The sequence below is a fragment of the Tachypleus tridentatus genome, chromosome 5, assembly GCF_004210375.1.
Source record: "Tachypleus tridentatus isolate NWPU-2018 chromosome 5, ASM421037v1, whole genome shotgun sequence".
Lineage (NCBI taxonomy): Eukaryota > Metazoa > Arthropoda > Merostomata > Xiphosura > Limulidae > Tachypleus > Tachypleus tridentatus.
This window is the reverse complement of record NC_134829.1, coordinates 15294810-15318213: the sequence shown is the minus strand read 5'-3', so window position 1 is coordinate 15318213 and position 23404 is coordinate 15294810. Positions and strand designations below refer to the sequence as shown.

Below are 23404 nucleotides of genomic sequence, written 5' to 3'. Positions count from 1 at the left end.
ACTGTCCCAGTAATTATTGTTACTTCTCTTTCAAGGGAAGTGTAACAAACTGTCCCAGTAATTATTGTTACTTCTCTTTCAAGGAAGTGTAACAAACTGTCCCAGTAATTATTGTTACTCTCTTTCAAGGGAAGTGATACAAACTGTCCCAGTAATTATTGTTACTTCTCTTTCAAGGGAAGTGTACAAACTGTCCCAGTAATTATTGTTACTTCTCTTTCAAGGAAGTGTAACAAACTGTCCCAGTAATTATTGTTACTCTTTCAAGGGAAGTGATACAAACTGTCCCAGTAATTATTGTTACTTCTCTTTCAAGGAAGTAACAAACTGTCCCAGTAATTATTGTTACTTCTCTTTCAAGGGAAGTGATACAAACTGTCCCAGTAATTATTGTTACTTCTCTTTCAAGGAAGTGATACAAACTGTCCCAGTAATTATTGTTACTTCTCTTTCAAGGGAAGTGATACAAACTGTCCCAGTAATTATTGTTACTTCTCTTTCAAGGGAAGTGATACAAACTGTCCCAGTAATTATTGTTACTTCTCTTTCAAGGAAGTGATACAAACTGTCCCAGTAATTATTGTTACTTCTCTTTCAAGGAAGTGTAACAAACTGTCCCAGTAATTATTGTTACTTCTCTTTCAAGGGAAGTGTAACAAACTGTCCCAGTAATTATTGTTACTTCTCTTTCAAGGGAAGTGATACAAACTGTCCCAGTAATTATTGTTACTTCTCTTTCAAGGGAAGTGTAACAAACTGTCCCAGTAATTATTGTTACTTCTCTTTCAAGGAAGTGTAACAAACTGTCCCAGTAATTATTGTTACTTCTCTTTCAAGGGAAGTGTAACAAACTGTCCCAGTAATTATTGTTACTTCTCTTTCAAGGAAGTGTAACAAACTGTCCCAGTAATTATTGTTACTTCTCTTTCAAGGAAGTGATACAAACTGTCCCAGTAATTATTGTTACTTCTCTTTCAAGGGAAGTGTAACAAACTGTCCCAGTAATTATTGTTACTTCTCTTTCAAGGGAAGTGTAACAAACTGTCCCAGTAATTATTGTTACTTCTCTTTCAAGGGAAGTGATACAAACTGTCCCAGTAATTATTGTTACTTCTCTTTCAAGGGAAGTGATACAAACTGTCCCAGTAATTATTGTTACTTCTCTTTCAAGGGAAGTGTAACAAACTGTCCCAGTAATTATTGTTACTTCTCTTTCAAGGGAAGTGTAACAAACTGTCCCAGTAATTATTGTTACTTCTCTTTCAAGGAAGTGTACAAACTGTCCCAGTAATTATTGTTACTTCTCTTTCAAGGAAGTGTAACAAACTGTCCCAGTAATTATTGTTACTTCTCTTTCAAGGAAGTGATACAAACTGTCCCAGTAATTATTGTTACTTCTCTTTCAAGGGAAGTGTAACAAACTGTCCCAGTAATTATTGTTACTTCTCTTTCAAGGGAAGTGATAACAAACTGTCCCAGTAATTATTGTTACTTCTCTTTCAAGGAAGTGATACAAACTGTCCCAGTAATTATTGTTACTTCTCTTTCAAGGAAGTGATACAAACTGTCCCAGTAATTATTGTTACTTCTCTTTCAAGGGAAGTGTAACAAACTGTCCCAGTAATTATTGTTACTTCTCTTTCAAGGGAAGTGTAACAAACTGTCCCAGTAATTATTGTTACTTCTCTTTCAAGGGAAGTGTAACAAACTGTCCCAGTAATTATTGTTACTTCTCTTTCAAGGGAAGTGTAACAAACTGTCCCAGTAATTATTGTTACTTCTCTTTCAAGGGAAGTGTAACAAACTGTCCCAGTAATTATTGTTACTTCTCTTTCAAGGGAAGTGATACAAACTGTCCCAGTAATTATTGTTACTTCTCTTTCAAGGGAAGTGATACAAACTGTCCCAGTAATTATTGTTACTTCTCTTTCAAGGGAAGTGATACAAACTGTCCCAGTAATTATTGTTACTTCTCTTTCAAGGGAAGTGATACAAACTGTCCCAGTAATTATTGTTACTTCTCTTTCAAGGGAAGTGATACAAACTGTCCCAGTAATTATTGTTACTTCTCTTTCAAGGAAGTGTAACAAACTGTCCCAGTAATTATTGTTACTTCTCTTTCAAGGGAAGTGTAACAAACTGTCCCAGTAATTATTGTTACTTCTCTTTCAAGGGAAGTGTAACAAACTGTCCCAGTAATTATTGTTACTTCTCTTTCAAGGGAAGTGTAACAAACTGTCCCAGTAATTATTGTTACTTCTCTTTCAAGGAAGTGTACAAACTGTCCCAGTAATTATTGTTACTTCTCTTTCAAGGGAAGTGAACAAACTGTCCCAGTAATTATTGTTACTTCTCTTTCAAGGGAAGTGATACAAACTGTCCCAGTAATTATTGTTACTTCTCTTTCAAGGAAGTGTAACAAACTGTCCCAGTAATTATTGTTACTTCTCTTTCAGGGAAGTGTAACAAACTGTCCCAGTAATTATTGTTACTTCTCTTTCAAGGGAAGTGTAACAAACTGTCCCAGTAATTATTGTTACTTCTCTTTTGTAACAAACTGTCCCAGTAATTATTGTTACTTTTTCAAGGGAAGTGTAACAAACTGTCCCAGTAATTATTGTTACTTCTCTTTTTCAACTGTCCCAGGAAGTGTAACAAACTGTCCCAGTAATTATTGTTACTTCTCTTTCAAGGAAGTGATACAAACTGTCCCAGTAATTATTGTTACTTCTCTTTCAAGGAAGTGTAACAAACTGTCCCAGTAATTATTGTTACTTCTCTTTCAAGGGAAGTGATACAAACTGTCCCAGTAATTATTGTTACTTCTCTTTCAAGGGAAGTGATACAAACTGTCCCAGTAATTATTGTTACTTCTCTTTCAAGGGAAGTGATACAAACTGTCCCAGTAATTATTGTTACTTCTCTTTCAAGGAAGTGATACAAACTGTCCCAGTAATTATTGTTACTTCTCTTTCAAGGGAAGTGTAACAAACTGTCCCAGTAATTATTGTTACTTCTCTTTCAAGGGAAGTGTAACAAACTGTCCCAGTAATTATTGTTACTTCTCTTTTCAAGGAAGTGTAACAAACTGTCCCAGTAATTATTGTTACTCTCTTTCAAGGAAGTGTAACAAACTGTCCCAGTAATTATTGTTACTTCTCTTTTCAAGGAAGTGTAACAAACTGTCCCAGTAATTATTGTTACTTCTCTTTTCAAGGAAGTGATACAAACTGTCCCAGTAATTATTGTTACTTCTCTTTCAAGGGAAGTGATACAAACTGTCCCAGTAATTATTGTTACTTCTCTTTTCAAGGAAGTTACAAACTGTCCCAGTAATTATTGTTACTCTTTCAAGGGAAGTGATACAAACTGTCCCAGTAATTATTGTTACTTCTCTTTTCAAGGGAAGTGATACAAACTGTCCCAGTAATTATTGTTACTTCTCTTTTCAAGGGAAGTGTAACAAACTGTCCCAGTAATTATTGTTACTTCTCTTTCAAGGGAAGTGTAACAAACTGTCCCAGTAATTATTGTTACTTCTCTTTCAAGGGAAGTGTAACAAACTGTCCCAGTAATTATTGTTACTTCTCTTTCAAGGGAAGTGTAACAAACTGTCCCAGTAATTATTGTTACTTCTCTTTCAAGGAAGTGATACAAACTGTCCCAGTAATTATTGTTACTTCTCTTTTCAAGGAAGTGATACAAACTGTCCCAGTAATTATTGTTACTTCTCTTTCAAGGGAAGTGATACAAACTGTCCCAGTAATTATTGTTACTTCTCTTTCAAGGGAAGTGATACAAACTGTCCCAGTAATTATTGTTACTTCTCTTTCAAGGAAGTGATACAAACTGTCCCAGTAATTATTGTTACTTCTCTTTCAAGGAAGTGATACAAACTGTCCCAGTAATTATTGTTACTTCTCTCTTTCAAGGGAAGTGTAACAAACTGTCCCAGTAATTATTGTTACTTTCTTTTCAAGGGAAGTGTAACAAACTGTCCCAGTAATTATTGTTACTTCTCTTTCAAGGGAAGTGTAACAAACTGTCCCAGTAATTATTGTTACTTCTCTTTTCAAGGAAGTGATACAAACTGTCCCAGTAATTATTGTTACTTCTCTTTCAAGGGAAGTGTAACAAACTGTCCCAGTAATTATTGTTACTTCTCTTTCAAGGAAGTGATACAAACTGTCCCAGTAATTATTGTTACTTCTCTTTTCAAGGGAAGTGTAACAAACTGTCCCAGTAATTATTGTTACTTCTCTTTCAAGGGAAGTGTAACAAACTGTCCCAGTAATTATTGTTACTTCTCTTTCAAGGGAAGTGTAACAAACTGTCCCAGTAATTATTGTTACTTCTCTTTCAAGGGAAGTGATACAAACTGTCCCAGTAATTATTGTTACTTTTTTTCAAGGGAAGTGATACAAACTGTCCCAGTAATTATTGTTACTTCTCTTTCAAGGGAAGTGATACAAACTGTCCCAGTAATTATTGTTACTTCTCTTTCAAGGGAAGTGATACAAACTGTCCCAGTAATTATTGTTACTTCTCTTTTCAAGGGAAGTGTAACAAACTGTCCCAGTAATTATTGTTACTTCTCTTTCAAGGGAAGTGTAACAAACTGTCCCAGTAATTATTGTTACTTTCAAGGGAAGTGTAACAAACTGTCCCAGTAATTATTGTTACTTTTCAAGGGAAGTGTAACAAACTGTCCCAGTAATTATTGTTACTTCTCTTTCAAGGGAAGTGATACAAACTGTCCCAGTAATTATTGTTACTTCTCTTTCAAGGGAAGTGATACAAACTGTCCCAGTAATTATTGTTACTTCTCTTTCAAGGGAAGTGATACAAACTGTCCCAGTAATTATTGTTACTTCTCTTTCAAGGAAGTGATACAAACTGTCCCAGTAATTATTGTTACTTCTCTTTTCAAGGAAGTGATACAAACTGTCCCAGTAATTATTGTTACTTCTCTTTCAAGGGAAGTGATACAAACTGTCCCAGTAATTATTGTTACTTCTCTTTCAAGGAAGTGATACAAACTGTCCCAGTAATTATTGTTACTTCTCTTTCAAGGGAAGTGTAACAAACTGTCCCAGTAATTATTGTTACTTCTCTTTTCAAGGGAAGTGTAACAAACTGTCCCAGTAATTATTGTTACTTCTCTTTCAAGGGAAGTGATACAAACTGTCCCAGTAATTATTGTTACTTCTCTTTTCAAGGAAGTGTAACAAACTGTCCCAGTAATTATTGTTACTTCTCTTTCAAGGGAAGTGATACAAACTGTCCCAGTAATTATTGTTACTTCTCTTTCAAGGAAGTGTAACAAACTGTCCCAGTAATTATTGTTACTTCTCTTTCAAGGGAAGTGTAACAAACTGTCCCAGTAATTATTGTTACTTCTCTTTTCAAGGGAAGTGTAACAAACTGTCCCAGTAATTATTGTTACTTCTCTTTCAAGGGAAGTGATACAAACTGTCCCAGTAATTATTGTTACTTCTCTTTCAAGGGAAGTGTAACAAACTGTCCCAGTAATTATTGTTACTTCTCTTTCAAGGGAAGTGTAACAAACTGTCCCAGTAATTATTGTTACTTCTCTTTTCAAGGGAAGTGTAACAAACTGTCCCAGTAATTATTGTTACTTCTCTTTCAAGGGAAGTGTAACAAACTGTCCCAGTAATTATTGTTACTTCTCTTTCAAGGGAAGTGATACAAACTGTCCCAGTAATTATTGTTACTTCTCTTTTCAAGGGAAGTGATACAAACTGTCCCAGTAATTATTGTTACTTCTCTTTCAAGGGAAGTGTAACAAACTGTCCCAGTAATTATTGTTACTTCTCTTTCAAGGAAGTGATACAAACTGTCCCAGTAATTATTGTTACTTCTCTTTCAAGGAAGTGATACAAACTGTCCCAGTAATTATTGTTACTTCTCTTTCAAGGAAGTGTAACAAACTGTCCCAGTAATTATTGTTACTTCTCTTTCAAGGAAGTGATACAAACTGTCCCAGTAATTATTGTTACTTCTCTTTCAAGGGAAGTGATACAAACTGTCCCAGTAATTATTGTTACTTCTCTTTCAAGGAAGTGTAACAAACTGTCCCAGTAATTATTGTTACTTCTCTTTCAAGGGAAGTGTAACAAACTGTCCCAGTAATTATTGTTACTTCTCTTTCAAGGGAAGTGTAACAAACTGTCCCAGTAATTATTGTTACTTCTCTTTTCAAGGGAAGTGTAACAAACTGTCCCAGTAATTATTGTTACTTCTCTTTCAAGGGAAGTGTAACAAACTGTCCCAGTAATTATTGTTACTTCTCTTTTCAAGGGAAGTGTAACAAACTGTCCCAGTAATTATTGTTACTTCTCTTTTCAGGGAAGTGATACAAACTGTCCCAGTAATTATTGTTACTTCTCTTTTCAAGGGAAGTGTAACAAACTGTCCCAGTAATTATTGTTACTTCTCTTTCAAGGGAAGTGTAACAAACTGTCCCAGTAATTATTGTTACTTCTCTTTTCAAGGGAAGTGTAACAAACTGTCCCAGTAATTATTGTTACTTCTCTTTCAAGGGAAGTGATACAAACTGTCCCAGTAATTATTGTTACTTCTCTTTTCAAGGGAAGTGTAAAAACTGTCCCAGTAATTATTGTTACTTCTCTTTCAAGGGAAGTGTAACAAACTGTCCCAGTAATTATTGTTACTTCTCTTTCAAGGGAAGTGTAACAAACTGTCCCAGTAATTATTGTTACTTCTCTTTTCAAGGAAGTGTAACAAACTGTCCCAGTAATTATTGTTACTTCTCTTTCAAGGGAAGTGATACAAACTGTCCCAGTAATTATTGTTACTTCTCTTTCAAGGGAAGTGTAACAAACTGTCCCAGTAATTATTGTTACTTCTCTTTTCAAGGGAAGTGATACAAACTGTCCCAGTAATTATTGTTACTTCTCTTTTCAAGGGAAGTGATACAAACTGTCCCAGTAATTATTGTTACTTCTCTTTCAAGGGAAGTGTAACAAACTGTCCCAGTAATTATTGTTACTTCTCTTTTCAAGGAAGTGTAACAAACTGTCCCAGTAATTATTGTTACTTCTCTTTTCAAGGGAAGTGATACAAACTGTCCCAGTAATTATTGTTACTTCTCTTTCAAGGGAAGTGATACAAACTGTCCCAGTAATTATTGTTACTTCTCTTTCAAGGAAGTGATACAAACTGTCCCAGTAATTATTGTTACTTCTCTTTCAAGGGAAGTGTAACAAACTGTCCCAGTAATTATTGTTACTTCTCTTTTCAAGGAAGTGTAACAAACTGTCCCAGTAATTATTGTTATTTCTCTTTCAAGGGAAGTGTAACAAACTGTCCCAGTAATTATTGTTACTTCTCTTTTCAAGGGAAGTGATACAAACTGTCCCAGTAATTATTGTTACTTCTCTTTTCAAGGGAAGTGTAACAAACTGTCCCAGTAATTATTGTTACTTCTCTTTCAAGGGAAGTGTAACAAACTGTCCCAGTAATTATTGTTACTTCTCTTTCAAGGGAAGTGTAACAAACTGTCCCAGTAATTATTGTTATTTCTCTTCCAAGGGAAGTGTAACAAACTGTCCCAGTAATTATTGTTACTTCTCTTTCAAGGAAGTGATACAAACTGTCCCAGTAATTATTGTTACTTCTCTTTCAAGGGAAGTGTAACAAACTGTCCCAGTAATTATTGTTACTTCTCTTTCAAGGGAAGTGTAACAAACTGTCCCAGTAATTATTGTTACTTCTCTTTCAAGGAAGTGTAACAAACTGTCCCAGTAATTATTGTTACTTCTCTTTTCAAGGGAAGTGATACAAACTGTCCCAGTAATTACTGTTATTTCTCTTTTCAAGGGAAGTGTAACAAATTGTCCCAGTAATTATTGTTACTTTCTCTTTCAAGGGAAGTGATACAAACTGTCCCAGTAATTATTGTTACTTCTCTTTCAAGGGAAGTGTAACAAACTGTCCCAGTAATTATTGTTACTTCTCTTTTCAAGGGAAGTGATACAAACTGTCCCAGTAATTATTGTTACTTCTCTTTTCAAGGGAAGTGTAACAAACTCTCCCAGTAATTATTGTTACTTCTCTTTTCAAGGAAGTGATACAAACTGTCCCAGTAATTACTGTTATTTCTCTTTCAAGGGAAGTGATACAAACTGTCCCAGTAATTATTGTTACTTCTCTTTTCAAGGAAGTGATACAAACTGTCCCAGTAATTATTGTTACTTCTCTTTTCATGGGAAGTGTAACAAATTGTCCCAGTAATTATTGTTACTTCTCTTTTCAAGGGAAGTGTAACAAATTGTCCCAGTAATTATTGTTACTTCTCTTTTCAAGGGAAGTGTAACAAACTGTCCCAGTAATTATTGTTACTTCTCTTTCAAGGGAAGTGATACAAACTGTCCCAGTAATTATTGTTACTTCTCTTTCAAGGGAAGTGATACAAACTGTCCCAGTAATTATTGTTACTTCTCTTTCAAGGGAAGTGATACAAACTGTCCCAGTAATTATTGTTACTCTCTTTCAAGGGAAGTGATACAAACTGTCCCTGTAATTATTGTTACTTCTCTTTTCAAGGGAAGTGTAACAAACTGTCCCAGTAATTATTGTTACTTCTCTTTTCAAGGGAAGTGCAACAAACTGTCCCAGTAATTATTGTTACTTCTCTTTTCAAGGGAAGTGATACAAACTGTCCCAGTAATTACTGTTATTTCTCTTTTCAAGGGAAGTGTAACAAATTGTCCCAGTAATTATTGTTACTTCTCTTTTCAAGGGAAGTGATACAAACTGTCCCAGTAATTATTGTTACTTCTCTTTTCAAGGGAAGTGTAACAAACTGTCCCAGTAATTATTGTTACTTCTCTTTTCAAGGGAAGTGATACAAACTGTCCCAGTAATTACTGTTATTTCTCTTTTCAAGGGAAGTGTAACAAATTGTCCCAGTAATTACTGTTATTTCTCTTTTCAAGGGAAGTGTAACAAATTGTCCCAGTAATTATTGTTACTTCTCTTTTCAAGGGAAGTGATACAAACTGTCCCAGTAATTATTGTTACTTCTCTTTTCAAGGGAAGTGATACAAACTGTCCCAGTAATTATAGTATTCTTAGCCTTACATCATTGTTGGGAATGGATTTTGAATGTTTGATAATGTTTTAAATCATTGTAGGTTTGCGCTGAAATAATAGTAAAATATACACATATATATATATTTTTGCACAAACAGCTATATGCCCACAACTGTTCTGAATTTGTAAACAGTAGTTTATAGAGAAAAGAAGTAATAAACAGCAAACAATTGTCTGAACAAACAATGGGGTTTCACCATCACTCTTGTAGTACAATTATCTGAACAAATAGTGGGTTTTCACCATCACTCTTGTGGTACAATTGTCTGAACAAATAGTGGGTTTTCACCATCACTCTTGTAGTACAATTATCTGAACAAATAGTGGGTTTTCAACATCACTCTTGTAGACAAATAGTGGGTTTTCACCATCACTCTTGTAGTACAATTGTTTGAACAAATAGTGGGTTTTCATCATCACTCTTGTAGTGCACTCCTGTTCTCAAAATGAGGAGCATATTTTTGCCGCGAACCATAAACCCCCAAGTTTCCAGTCCTACCTCAAGGCCACGCCCAGCCTTTTATAAAGGAAATACACAATACAGAAAAACCAGGAAGAGTTTGTTTTAGCGCAAAGCTATAATCGGCTATATGGTAAGTCCACAGAAAGAAATCGAATCCCGGATTTTAATGTTGCAAGTCCATGAACTTTCTACCGTCTCACTGGGCAAACCAGGAAGTAAGAGAAAAACGAATTTATCAATGAAAGTCGTATCAGTTTCTAAACTTTACCCATCAGATTGAAGGATTGAAATTATGTTTAAAAAATAACCAATCGCACTTCACAAAAAAGCAAAAACGATTTGATTCAAACCCGACGTTTTGGCTTACGTCTTTCTCAAAAGTTAAAAAAATTTATGTGATTTTTTAACCTTTTAGAAAGGCGTAAGCCGAAACGTCAGGTTTGAATAAAATCTTTTTGGAGTGTTTTTTTTATATATATAACGTAAATGTAAATGGAATGTTTTTTTGTATAAATACTACTTTCTAACTTATAAGCACATAGACATTTTGAGGAAATACTGTGGAAATATAGAACAATTGTATAGATCTTGAACAAAACCACATAATAAATGATAACATTTACGTATACAAAAGAGAACGGTGACAGTCTTACATACATGCCCTGCATACAGGAGTAATACGGATTTTTGATTATACATATTTTGTTTTCTTTTTCTTCATTCTAAGGAATTCTGAATGTACGAAATGACCAAAGAATCACACACTTCCAAAAATCTGATTATATCCGGTGTGTTTTAATTTGAAATTATAGTATAACTGCCTACCTTTTTTACCACTAATATTATAAATTCTTATATAGTAATCATGGCAACTGATGTACCTAACATTTTATCTCAGAAATTGTGCATTTGTCTGGGAAATAAAATGTCCTAATACCTAAACTGACTGGTAAATATAAACAGAACCTTATGTCTGAATCAATAATACAAATGATTTCGAACAACAGATTAATTCAATATAACTTAATTTGCTTATTTTTTAAAAGTGTGATATTCAATATAGTAGCCAGGAATTTACACATGACCTAACAGCAGATAGAAGTCTAAGATTACTTTCAAGGCATAAAACGATTTCGAAAACTTTGCCTGACTTGACAATCCTGATACAGGTTTTATTATCATTGGAAGCGTTCTAACATTAGATCAGTGCACTGTATTTTAAAGACGGCTGTTATGGGTGTTAAAACTTTAGTTAAAATAAAGTGCAGAACAACGCTTCGACTTTCTTAGGTCATCTTATTTGTTAACCTTTGTTAATCAAAGTTTTAATACGCATACCAGCCGTCTTGAGAATACATTTTTATTTCAAGTAAGTTCCTCGTCATCACGAGATCAGTGCTATATATTATCAAACATACAACCCTATCGAACAAGACGAGATAACAACATCCTGACAGTTCTGTGAGACTGTTTGTAAAAGAATATTACAGTAGTGATATTAGAACAATATTAACTAAGAAAAATGACAACACTTGTTTCAAAAGTTAGAATGATACAATAAATGAAATGCAACGTTTGTCGGTTTACTCAGTTAAAACATTTTCATTTAGTTCGTTCTCAATTTACATATCACCAAACTCTACACGTATTATGCCAGTGTTCACAACGAGTATCGAAACCATGCTTTTAGCGATATAACTCCTCAGATTTAACGTTAAGCCATTAGGAGTTGCTTTTAAATAGACACTACTGAAAACTAAATATAATAAAAATAATTGTGTACCTATAAATTTGCATTCTGTTTATTTATTTGATTTTACAGTCTTAGCTCTTAGTATTCAAGGTCTCTTTTCAAATCATTAAGTTTATTTTTCAGCCAATATCGCTTTTCATCGTTTTTGATATTATTACTGCTTTACTTGTATCCAGAATAAGCAAGTGCGAAATATTGTAATAGCTATATATTTCAGTATATTGTAAACTTATTTCTGGCGAATAATCGATTATAGCGTTGCATATTTAAATATAATATTAACAGTATTTCTCCTAAGCTGTTTTGTTGCTGTTAAATGTGATAATAGTTACGAAGAAAATACGTCAGGTTTTTGTAAAATTATTCCATCTATTGCTCTGTTGTTAAATGTGATAATAGTTACGAAGAAAATACGTCAGGTTTTTGTAAAATTATTCCATCTATTGCTCAGTTGTTAAATGTGGTAATAGTTACGAAGAAAATACGTCAGGTTTTTGTAAAATTATTCCATCTATTGCTCTGTTGTTAAATGTGGTAATAGTTACGAAGAAAATACGTCAGGTTTTTGTAAAATTATTCCATCTATTGCTCTGTTTATTTAATAAATTACTTCTCATCAACAATTTGAAATGTGCAAAAAAAAAAGAATCAACCGTGATTTATGTTTATTTCATTTAAAGTACGTAGATGTAAAACGTTTGTATGTTTATTAAACATGAGAGAACGTGCTCTGACGTGTTTCGTACTTCATGCCGGATGACAGTCTTACATATTTAATGGTCCGTTATTACCTTTCAATTATTTTTGCATTATACTATGCTGATGTCTTATTATTATTCGTTCTCTTTTATGAGTCTGCAGAAAGTGCTTCTTTAAACTCTACTGTTAAATCTGAGCGGATAACTAAAAGACAATTTTTTTTTTTTTTGCAATATCTTTTATTTGACATATACAAATTTTTTCACTAACTGGGTGATTTAGAACAGTAAGATAATTGTATTACTTGTTATGGACTGGCATGTAAACTATGCGTCATACACTGGACATAATTATAACAACATATATGGTTAAACTGGTCCTAAGTACTGCGTAATGTTTCATGGAATTGGAATATTAATTTTCAATGACACTTTCTGCGCACATGGGCTAAACGGCTAAGTCAGAGACCCATAGGACTTAGGTACTAGACAGAAGGAAGAGCGCCTACCAGACAGCAACACAAGCTGTCACAAGAGATTTACCTATTTGTTTAAAATGGAGAACTGGACTGACTGTCGCTGTTCTAACGTCCCCACAGTTTTGAGCACACTAGGGCACGAACTTTAAACCTCTCAATCCGCACCTTCATGCGCCAACCGCGATGACGGACCAAGTGATGCACTCAGGCTTGTACAATTCTCAAAAATATCCTTTTTTTTCGTAACTCAGTTAAACGTCCAAAAACTAATGATACTGAAAGCTAAGAAAAACATTTCTGTTTCAGTAGTAGCTGGAAGGCCTACATATATTTACAGAATTTGACCTATACAATAACACTATCGTACTAGAAAGCTTTACAATGTCCCTTCCTCCTCTTTTAGATTTGTGTATGTACAAGCGTATTTTATGCCACACCCTATAGCATAAGTCTGACGCACTCGAACAGTGAAATTAAAAGAATGGAACACAGCGTTTCTTAAAACACAGCTTAACTCGTACATTGTGTAGAATCTTTGGGAAGAAATACCATCGTTCATTTTAAATGCAAATTAACTGCTTCCACTATACAAGTCAAAATGTCAAGAAAATTAAATCACTCTATTACAGTATGCCTTGAAAACGAGTTAAGTGTTAATGTACTTCATCCCTTATGTTCTTTCCCAATAGAAAGGCTAGCTGTAGCAAAGCATACAATTAGGAAAGTAAACTGCAATAGATATTACTTCGGTATTACTGTACATTTTCATAATATTTTACTATTATGACTTCGAGTTCACCGTCTTTTCCCATAGACGTTTCATCCCCAGGATCGATTAACTCAAGTAAACAATATTATTTTCTATGAGTTAATGTTCTTTAAACATCTGTACTATCAGCAGTTCGTATTACGACCCCTCTGCTAGGAGTCTTGATCTTTCTTCCAAACAACCCTCCAAGAGAGCCTTGCTGATTTACAAATCTTTCACTAGGGGTTCCCATGGTTCCCTGTTGTAGAGGGGCGTGTCTCCGGTTGCTGGCCACGGTCTGTGATTGTGAATCCTGACTTCCCGTGCTTGCTGAAGACGATTGGAAAGACACTGACTGGAAAGAATAAATATAAAAAAAAATTCTACAATTAAATACTAGAACGTGTTATTGTTAGATATCGTTTACAACCCTATACACTCAAATACACTCATGTTTGATGTATCAGAACTAAATAATAGCAAGTATTTAATCGTACTTGCAGTGAGACATTATAAATTTGATATCTTTTATTTTATTCTAAAAAGAAATATGATGAAAGCGAAATTTTCAGCCTGAACAACACTTTATTTCCACATTGGACTAAAGGTACAGGACATAGACCCCCTTGTAGTAAATTCAGATTAAACTAACCGTAACTTGCAACTAGTAACAAGAAAAAAAAAGTCACCAGTACCCGCTGCCACAAGGACATTGTCAAACTATTTGATTGTTTTGTTTGTTTGTTTTTGAATTTCGCACAAAGCTACTCGAGGGCTATCTGCACTAGCCGTCCCTAATTTAGCAGTGTAAGACTAGAGGGAAGGCAGCTAGTCATCAACACCCACCGCCAACTCTTGGGCTACTCTTTTACCAACGAATAGTGGGATTGACTGTCACATTATAATGCCCCACGGCTGAAAGGGCGGGCATGTTTGGCGCCAGACTCTTTGAACCAATTACCGAGGTTGGAGGTTGACGGTTGCTTTTAAAAAACACTCGTAATAGCAAAAAAACGCACGCAATTTTTAGTTCACTTAATGAGAAAAAAGTATTTTATTTTTTCAACTGAATGTTTTCCAATTTATACAATTTCACGAACTAATGACAACCAAAAGATCGTTTTAGGTCACAAACAAAACTTCACAGTAATTTGCTAAATTACTTCTTGTATCTGTGGCAAAAACTTAAAAGTATATTACACTCGCTAAGTCAATAATCAACTCCTTAAGTAACTATGTTTCATTTACTCACTTACTAACTCACTCTCTGGTGATTTACACAATCAATTTTACTTCAGATCTCACGAAAATACAATAAGGCTGCGGTTAAGATATTCGACTCGTAATATGAGGGGCGCGAGTTCGGATCCCCATCGCCCCAAACATGCTCGCTTTTTCAGCCGTATGGGCGTTATAACGTTACGATCAATTCTACTATTCGTTGGTAAAAGAGTAGCCCAAGAGTTGGCAGTGATTAACTCACTTCCCTCCAGTCTTACACTGCTAAATCAGGGACAGAGAGCCCTCGTGTACCTTTGCGCAAAATTTAAAAAAAACATCAAATCTGGACACTCATCAATAGGTATGTAAATACCACAATTCACTCATGCAACCGATACAGAACTTCTAAGTCAAAATATCAAAACATAGTTTACAATAGTAATCTATAAAATAAAAACTTTCATATCTCAAACTTTTCATTCTTTATGTTTGTTTCTTTTAAATTTCACGCAAAGCTATAGGAGGTCTATCTGTCTATGCTAGCCGTCCCTGATTTAGCACTGACAGATTATAAAGAAGGCAGCTAGTCATCGCCACTCGCCGTAACTCTTGAACTACTCTTTTAGCAACAAACAGTGGGCTTGGCTGTTACATTATAACGCTCCTACGGTTTAAAAGGTGAGCATGTTTAGTATGACAGGGATGCGAACCCTCGACTCTCAAATTGCAATTCTAGACCCCCATTTCCAGGCCATACAAGATCGACTTTTCATTTAACTGTAATCTCATAAACAAACAACTGTTGCAATAGATAATGACATTCGTTATACATAATAAACTTACCATTCCACTGTCCAGGGAACCTGCACTACCTCTTCGAATAGGCTTATTCACCTCTAAATATTAAACAAACAAAGTGTTCACAAAAAAACCACTTCAATGTAACCTTACATATCGCAAGGTGTAAAATTTAAATCGGTTAGGAATTAAATATATATTACAACAGTTACCATAAAATTAAAGGCAGTTAACAACAGTAAGATATTTACAAACATAACCCCTAGAGAAAAGAGGAACATATAAAAATATTTTAATAGTAGTGGAGAAATTTAGAAGCAAGCAACAACAAACATTAGAGGGCTGAAAATATAGTTAAATATACCTAGAGGCATTAAAACAGATAATTCCATGTGTTAAAGATTTAAAGTAAACAGAAGCTTAAAAACAAAAAATTCCAGGGATTAGAGGGTCAATAAAAAGGAATTTGAATATAGCAATCAGACAATATACAACATTTATGATCTTATGGCAAACTGTGTAATAAAAATAAACTGAACCTACGTTGGTCATGGAGGTCAAGTAGAGAATTAGATAAAGTTGAACGTTTTAGGTTTGAAGACTGGCCATCAGGTGAAAGTCTGATATTCTCTTGGCTAGTTGTTGGAAAAATTACTATATCAGCCACTCCAGAATCTCTGTTTTCTACTGTTCTGCTTCTCAGAGATTTCTGCTTCTCAAGTTCTGCTTCTATCCGAAGGTTTTCCATTTCATCCATCTTTGGGAAAAGCCATTTTTGCTTAATTTTTAAAGCAATTTTTTTCCACGTTATATATATATATGTTTCAATTCGTTACACTAATTCCACTGGTTGAATAAGTCACAAAAATATTCTTAAACTAAACAACATGCACGAAAAGTATTAAATCTAGAACTCAAGAAAGCTGTTTCAATGAAATATCTAATGACCTGTGACATTCTTATATTATAAAGTATAAAAATAAATAAATACACAGAAATTGGTTTCTTGAGTAAAAGGCGAGACTTGCCTCTAAAATTGACTCCTTCAAATCGTCCACAAACTTGCTACGGTCATGTTCATTTCTGGCATTGAATGTAATCAAAACTTTGTTGTTAAGCCTTTGTGCAAGTCGAATCCCATGCATGTAATCTGTTGAAAAAGTTACAGATGGCTATTATTCTTATATATTTCCGATGTATTCAGAGAAAAGCTTTCGGATTTGAAATTTAACATTCATAATAGATTCACAATATTATTTTCTCAATATTTTAGCCATTCAAAGAGGTTCATCAAATTACATAAACACCAAGAAATAATATCTGATACAAACAACAAATAACAAGACTCAGAAAAGTATTGTTTTTTTGTTTTTTCTTGTAACATAGCCACATCGGGCTATCTGCTGAAGAAAAGTGTTGCAAACTGTAATTTTAATGTTTGCTAGAGAGTGCTTCTAGCCCTGATGATGTAATTATCGAAAACCGTTGTGTAATATCTATAGATGAGAAGTGTATAATTTGCAAACAAGCAAAAGTGCCCGTCCCCAGTGACGAAAATGTTTAAGTTAATCTATCAATTTATTTCGCGTACTTTTATAAAGGTTAATTGTGTTGTATTCTTGGTTTCACTCAGAGCCAAAGTTCTGAGCTACTTATATCGCCAATCATAAAAATGTAATTGTTCAGCATTTCAGTTATGCTAAGAGCAACTCAACAATAGTGTACGGTAAAACTATATTTTTAACCTTTAACCTTTTAACCTTATTATAATAATACATTTTGAAATGTCTCTTTAATTCCTAAAAATTTAACGTAGAATATCCTGCTTGCAAAATAAAATTTGGCAAGAACATTATTTCTGCCTGTTCTCCCTCACTTCAAAGTTAAAGGTTAAGCTTTGCCTGCTGTACAGCTTTCAAACGCAGCGCTCGGACAGACAGAACGGTTTGCAATATATACATGTAGTATATTATCTTTTAATGTTAATGATGTTGATAAGAATTCAGAGAAGTACTTAGAACGAGAGTTCAGTTCATTGTGAGAAAGGTTATCCAGCGATAACCTTTCTTACATATATTCAGTGTATTCGGTTACTTTCATTCAATTATCCAAGGAATTGTACACGTAAACTTATTTTTTGTAGATTAGTAGTATCATTAGCGGGAGATATTTGTTGAAACGATACTTAAAAGCTTAGGTCTATACTGTAGTAAACAGTATAGAATAGATAAATTAATTCGTTATCGTTACGTGTAAGGATGTGTTTTTTTTTTATCAAATAATACAAAACTAACATGCGAAACGAACGACAGAACAACGTTACAAATAATAGCATGGGCCGTGATTAAGAAATATTTTAAGAAATAACACTAACATGAATTATATTTAAAAAAAAAGTACAACTGAGTTGTTATATCTATTTGAGTTTAGTGAAGTGGAAAGTTTTAATGGAATTAAAACTAATTATGCAAAATATGAGAGACCATCTGCGGTCAAATGTAGTACGGCGTATGTTCGATAAATAGAGAAGTTAACACTTTTAACTTATGTCTGTTTTTAGATTTAGTTCAGTTAGGGCTTAATACTATCAAGAGGCCCAGCATGGCCAAGCATGTTAAGGCATTCGACTCGTAATCTGAGAGTCGCGGGTTTGAATCCCGGTCGCACCAAACATACTTCGCCCTTTCAGCCGTGGGGGCGTTATAATGTGACGGTCAATCCCACTATTCGTTGGTAAAAGAGTAGCCCAAGAGTTGGCGGTGGGTGGTGATGTCTTACACTGCTAAATTAGGGACGGCGAGCGCAGATAGCCCTCGAGTAGCTTTGCGCGAAATTCAAAACAAACAAACAATACTATCAATAAAAAAACTTATAATGTCAACTAAAGAAACAATATTCAAGAATATTTTCATTTAGTTTTATCTTGTAAAACAAAAAGGAACTTCAGGATAAAATTAATGACGTAAAACAACCAAAATTACAAATCATAAATTAAACAATAAAAAACAATTCTATTTACCTAACATAAATTAATACTATTGTAAATATCCATGAATACAGAAAGTATGTTAATTATTCTCATTATAAACTGATACTGTTAAAGAACCATCTGTAGCTTCTAATACAAAATCCACAATTGTAAATTACAATTTTCATAAATAGCAATACTTCTTACGTAGCATTATTCTCTACGGCAAGATTTATTGCATATCAATTTCTAATTAACCTTAATGAGACAAATTCAACGTAAAATGAAGAAAAAATGCACAAATAAAAGTTAAATTCAAAAGCAGGGGAAAAGTGGCTTAGTGATAAATTTGAGGACAAATAATCCTAAAAACAAACTCTGATACCTGTGGTTGGTACAGTACAGATATCGCGCTATGTAATTTTGTGCATAAACAACAACAGCAAAAAAAGAAAGAAAGAAAAACAATCTTATTGGTACAAGACTTACAGGGTGCTTCAAAAAGAGTAACACTCATCCCACACAAAGGAAAAGACTGTCTAAACGTATATGTGATGCTGGTTTTCTTCTTGCTGAGGATTTTTGTAACCTTTGAAAGTAGATACAAAGTTCTTTCTCTTACTAATGCAACAAAGTCATTTTCTCAATATTATATATATATATATATATATATAATTAATTTCACCATACATATACATACTCATAACAGTGCTGTCTTTTGGTACTCGCAGTTGCAGCGGGGAAGGAGAGCCTAAGTGGGCCGCATGTTAACGTATGCAAATATTTTAATTTTTTTATACAAGTAAGAAAATATTCTATTTATATATGTAAAAAAATATACGCGTAGCCAAAATTTCCTGACAACATGGATCTTTATATTATATTTATTATTTTGTTTATTTCCAAAATAATTCCAGTTGTTGTTCTTTTTCCTTACATTACTTGTTACATTTAATTTTCAATACTATAAAAGTCGGTAGATTTGTCAGCAGCCTTTACTTAAAATATCTAGACGCCTACCACGTAGCTAAATATTGAAAATTTTCGTTACTACGGTAGTTTTGTGTTAATTGGGCACGCAAGTTATTTAAGAGACCGATGCGGTCGTGATGACATTAAGCCATAACACAGCGTAATAGGGAACAATCTCTTGTTACTTGACGGTGTAATTGGTCATCAAAGGGACCGATGCAGCTTTGCGAAATCTCCTGAGATAGCGTAGTTGGGGTCAATCTTCTGTCTTATAAAAATATAAGAATATAAATATATAAAGAGAAATATAAAAATCATAAGGACTAACTGCAACTTTGTGTCATAGGTCAGGTCATATGTAATAGGCCTGTTACCAGCAAGTTACTTCAATTTTGATTTTGGAGATAAGCTGTCGATTTATTTCGTTGGAAGACATTAGGTAAATAAGGTTCATAAGGTAAAAAACACTCAAGTTAATTCTGTAAAAACATCATACTTTTCAAAATGACGTTTTTTGTTATGGTTATGGTTCAGAGGCGTATTCAATGCTTCAAATTACTCGGATTATTCTTTTCAGGGTTAACATTTGTGGTTTGTTGGTATAATTTGCAATCATTTTAGAACGCAAAAAGTGTAATTTATACAGAGACAAAATATGAAGTTTTTCCTCAAGAAAAACGTTTAATAATTATCTGAAAATTATAAAGATTTCGCGTGTAAAATTTGACAATTTTCAGATGCTTAAAAGTATTTTAATCTTAAAATCAAAATTACTCTGCAAGTTGGACAGTCGACTTCCGAAGGAAAAAAATACACTGCCAAATCATTACTTAAAAATGTTAAAACTTCATAAAAAATCTGATGTCTTGATTATGAAAGCCTTGTAATGTTCACTGATAACCTGCAAATTTTCGTGAAGATACACGTATTGTATATGAAAAGTGACATTATAGTATTCTCTTGACTGTAATAGCATAAACTTAAAAGCGAGCCCATCGTCCCTTGACTTTGAATTTCCTAGGGTAAAAGTGCGAGGTACTTTTTGCTGGAAGGTTCTAAAGCTACTAAACACGACACTGACTCATAAATCCTAACCAAATATCCAGGGACGTAGATTTTTTACACCCGATGGGGGGATGATTTTTGCAACCACTTATGTGGACTGTTCAATTTGCAAATTGGTAATCTCTGGTGAACCTGAAAGCTGTAAACATGCAATCACAGAGTAATCTTGTTGCCACGATACTTCAAGGTTTCCATGTAGGTTTGTATAAGTGAGGTGTTGTGAACAGTTTTCATAATGTTAATAGAATAAAGACAAATGTGTCACAAATTAACTGCCACATGAATTTATTCCTGCACACTGCACAGTATAAAAGATGGCCATTATACTTGACAAGGTTACTAATAACTTTCATTGCATGAATTACGTTTTCAAATATTAATAAAATTAGTAATTACCCTTGATAAATTTATATCTACTGAAAAACTGTTCATGTTGTTTGATAAAAATAATTAAAATGTCTTTGTGAACTCTTAAAAATTACACGTCAATACAATGTAGCACATAATTATTCATACTTTTCATTGAAGTAAGATTCATTTAGTCCTCTAGTCTACATGTTCCCAAACGTAGACCTCCTTTGTGATGATCTGTTTATGAATTATTTCATAAGCTCTTCTATATTTATCTTGTCGACCTCATCTTTGTGAGTGTGACAAACTGACACGTGGTTGAGACGGCACTGAGACATAGTTGACCTTAATCACGTCTTCAATCGTCTTAATGAAGAAAAGCTGCGTTCACATTCGCAGCTGGATACTGGACAAACAAGCAAAATTTTCATGAGAAGAAACACTTCACTAAACATCTGCTGGCTTGTTTCATGCATTTTACAGTAAGCATCCTTCGCACCTTTCAGAGATACTGCTTTTGTTGTTCCTTTGAACATGGGCAACTGAAACTCGAGCCGTTGTGCAGAGATTTCTGGATAGAAGTTATAACTGAGTTGTCAATCTTGCCAGATGTGATCATGTTCTCAAGTGCCAACGAATAGTGGAATTGACCGTAATATTATAACGCCCCCACGGCTGAAAGGGCGAGCATGTTTGGCGCGAAGGGGATGCGAACCCGCGACCCTCAGATTACGAGTCGCACGCCTTAACACGCTCGGCCATGCTGGGCCTATTGCAGAACTGTCTAATATCGGAAAGTTTCAGACGCTTGCTTGTCATAAATGGAATCTGTTTCCTGGATGACTCAACATGCTAAAACACAGTCTTTATTGAAAAACTCTAACGTACAACGAACGAAGATAGAACAAAATGGAAGTAGGACTGAACTATACAATGTGTTTAAGTGGAACGCGCGAACCTCACAGTGACTACCGAGCCGACTGACCGCCTGGGCATCGCTGGACAATAATGTGTGCTAGTTACAACACAAGTAATTGCAAGTTTCTCGAAAAATACTTAAAGAATCACAAATATATTATATTCCTGTTAAAGCTCATCAAAAGGCAAACACGTTGTGATATAATGTCCATAAGCACGTCTATTAAATAAAAACACCTAAACAAAAACTAGCAATACAATTCAAGTAGAGGCTTCAGGCCGTTGAAATCGCTCCTTTTGTGTTCTAATTATACAAGAAAATACAATATTTTTACTATCTATGATAAGTTAATATATTGTTCTTTTACCATAAAGCACCAGCACTTTATTAGAGGGCGGTGATAATCTGAAATTTCATGGATTAATGAGGGCTACAAACACAGGTCTCATGAGCCCTGTTGTAAAATCGAGGCTCAGACTAAAGGGAGCGGAGGGGGGTGATGGGCGCGTCTGGATCCGAGCGGCCCGAACCTGTCGTTAACTGTACACTAAACGTATACTATGGTCAGCGGATTCGACAGCTAAGGAGAGTAAGGCGTTCGACAATAAAACCGGTTAGACATGCATAAAAACAAATGGCGTCGGAAAACCGCACAATATAAACATAAGATTGATGCAGCTACAAGCTACAAATGGCCTGCCAGATCTAGATCACAGGAGTTTACGCTTGGGAGTAATATTTTCGAATTTCATGTTCTGTTCAATCTATTGTGATGAAAATTTTACTTAATCTTACACTACGTACAAGACGTAGGTAGATACTGTGATAGTGCTTGGAAGCCTTACATGTATACTTAGGCCTACTGACTGATACTTACGAACTATCGCTTAGATTGAAAAGCTTAGAGGCTCGCCTATATTAAAGATGTACATTTCGGCTACTGACAAAGCCTACATCTAGGCCTAATTATGTAATTCGATTGGTAAGAACACGAGAATCACAAGAACAAACACACAATTTTATATGCAATTTGTAGGCCTGTGATGCAATAAAACAATTTAACAGACCAAACTGTAGGGGGGGGTGATTGTATGCACCATACCCCCTACCTAAAATAAATGAGGGATATATTCCTCCCCCCCCCAGGATCCACGCCCCTGCAAATATCAAAGCTTTAGAAAATAATAATACTCTCAGAGCTATTTTTATATAATAAAGACAATGTCCTCCTTTAAATTTCAATTATTTACAGTTTTCAGCATCCAAAAGAGTTTTGTTCTGAATGATCAAAAGTTCATGCCTACATAAACGGACAACTAGACACCTAAAAAATGAGAAAGTACAACATTTAGACATCTAATAATTTTAGATGGGTGTTAATTTTTTAATAAAACACTACAAGATCTATATAATTCATAAGCCTGCTGTGAAATATTTTCGAGTAAGTAAATTGAAATGTCATGAAACTGACATTTTATGCATTTAGAAAGATTTCGAAATATATTTCATGCAGTTAAAAATTATAATGTACAAATTTCGTGAAGATACGCATACTATATGTGAAAAGTTATATGTGCAGTTTCAGCATCCAAAAGAGTTTAGTTCTGAATAAGCAAAAGATTAAGAGAATCATTAATTTTTCTTTATCTTTTGGCTGTTAGATAGTTTGGTGTAACTTATGACGTCTTATATGATTACGCTGTTGTAGTGTTGCACATGGAACACATTGATTACGCTGTTGTTGTGTTGCACATGAAACACATCTGCTGTAATTATTGTTTTAATTTATAACTACAAATAAGAATATGTACATTATGAGTTATAGTAGCAG

The 23404-nt window shown here is 34.2% G+C and overlaps 1 protein-coding gene across 4 annotated transcripts in view; it reads right to left on the bottom strand.

Moving 5' to 3' along the window:
- Positions 1 to 12263: 12263 nt before the first annotated feature.
- The window catches only part of LOC143250588 (IQ motif and SEC7 domain-containing protein 1-like), a 172416-nt gene continuing 161275 nt past the window's right edge, over positions 12264 to 23404 (bottom strand). The window contains exons 10-14 of one of the 4 annotated variants that reach the window (XM_076501380.1): positions 18756 to 18855; positions 16327 to 16448; positions 15842 to 16055; positions 15344 to 15396; positions 12264 to 13634 (exon numbers count right to left, since the gene is read on the bottom strand). In XM_076501380.1, the coding sequence (XP_076357495.1) occupies positions 13410 to 13634; positions 15344 to 15396; positions 15842 to 16055; positions 16327 to 16448; positions 18756 to 18855 (714 nt within the window). In that variant the 3' untranslated portion in view covers positions 12264 to 13409. The remainder of the gene's footprint in view (positions 13635 to 15343; positions 15397 to 15841; positions 16056 to 16326; positions 16449 to 18755; positions 18856 to 23404) is intronic. The other 3 variants (XM_076501381.1, XM_076501382.1, XM_076501383.1) reach the window with 3 other exon arrangements.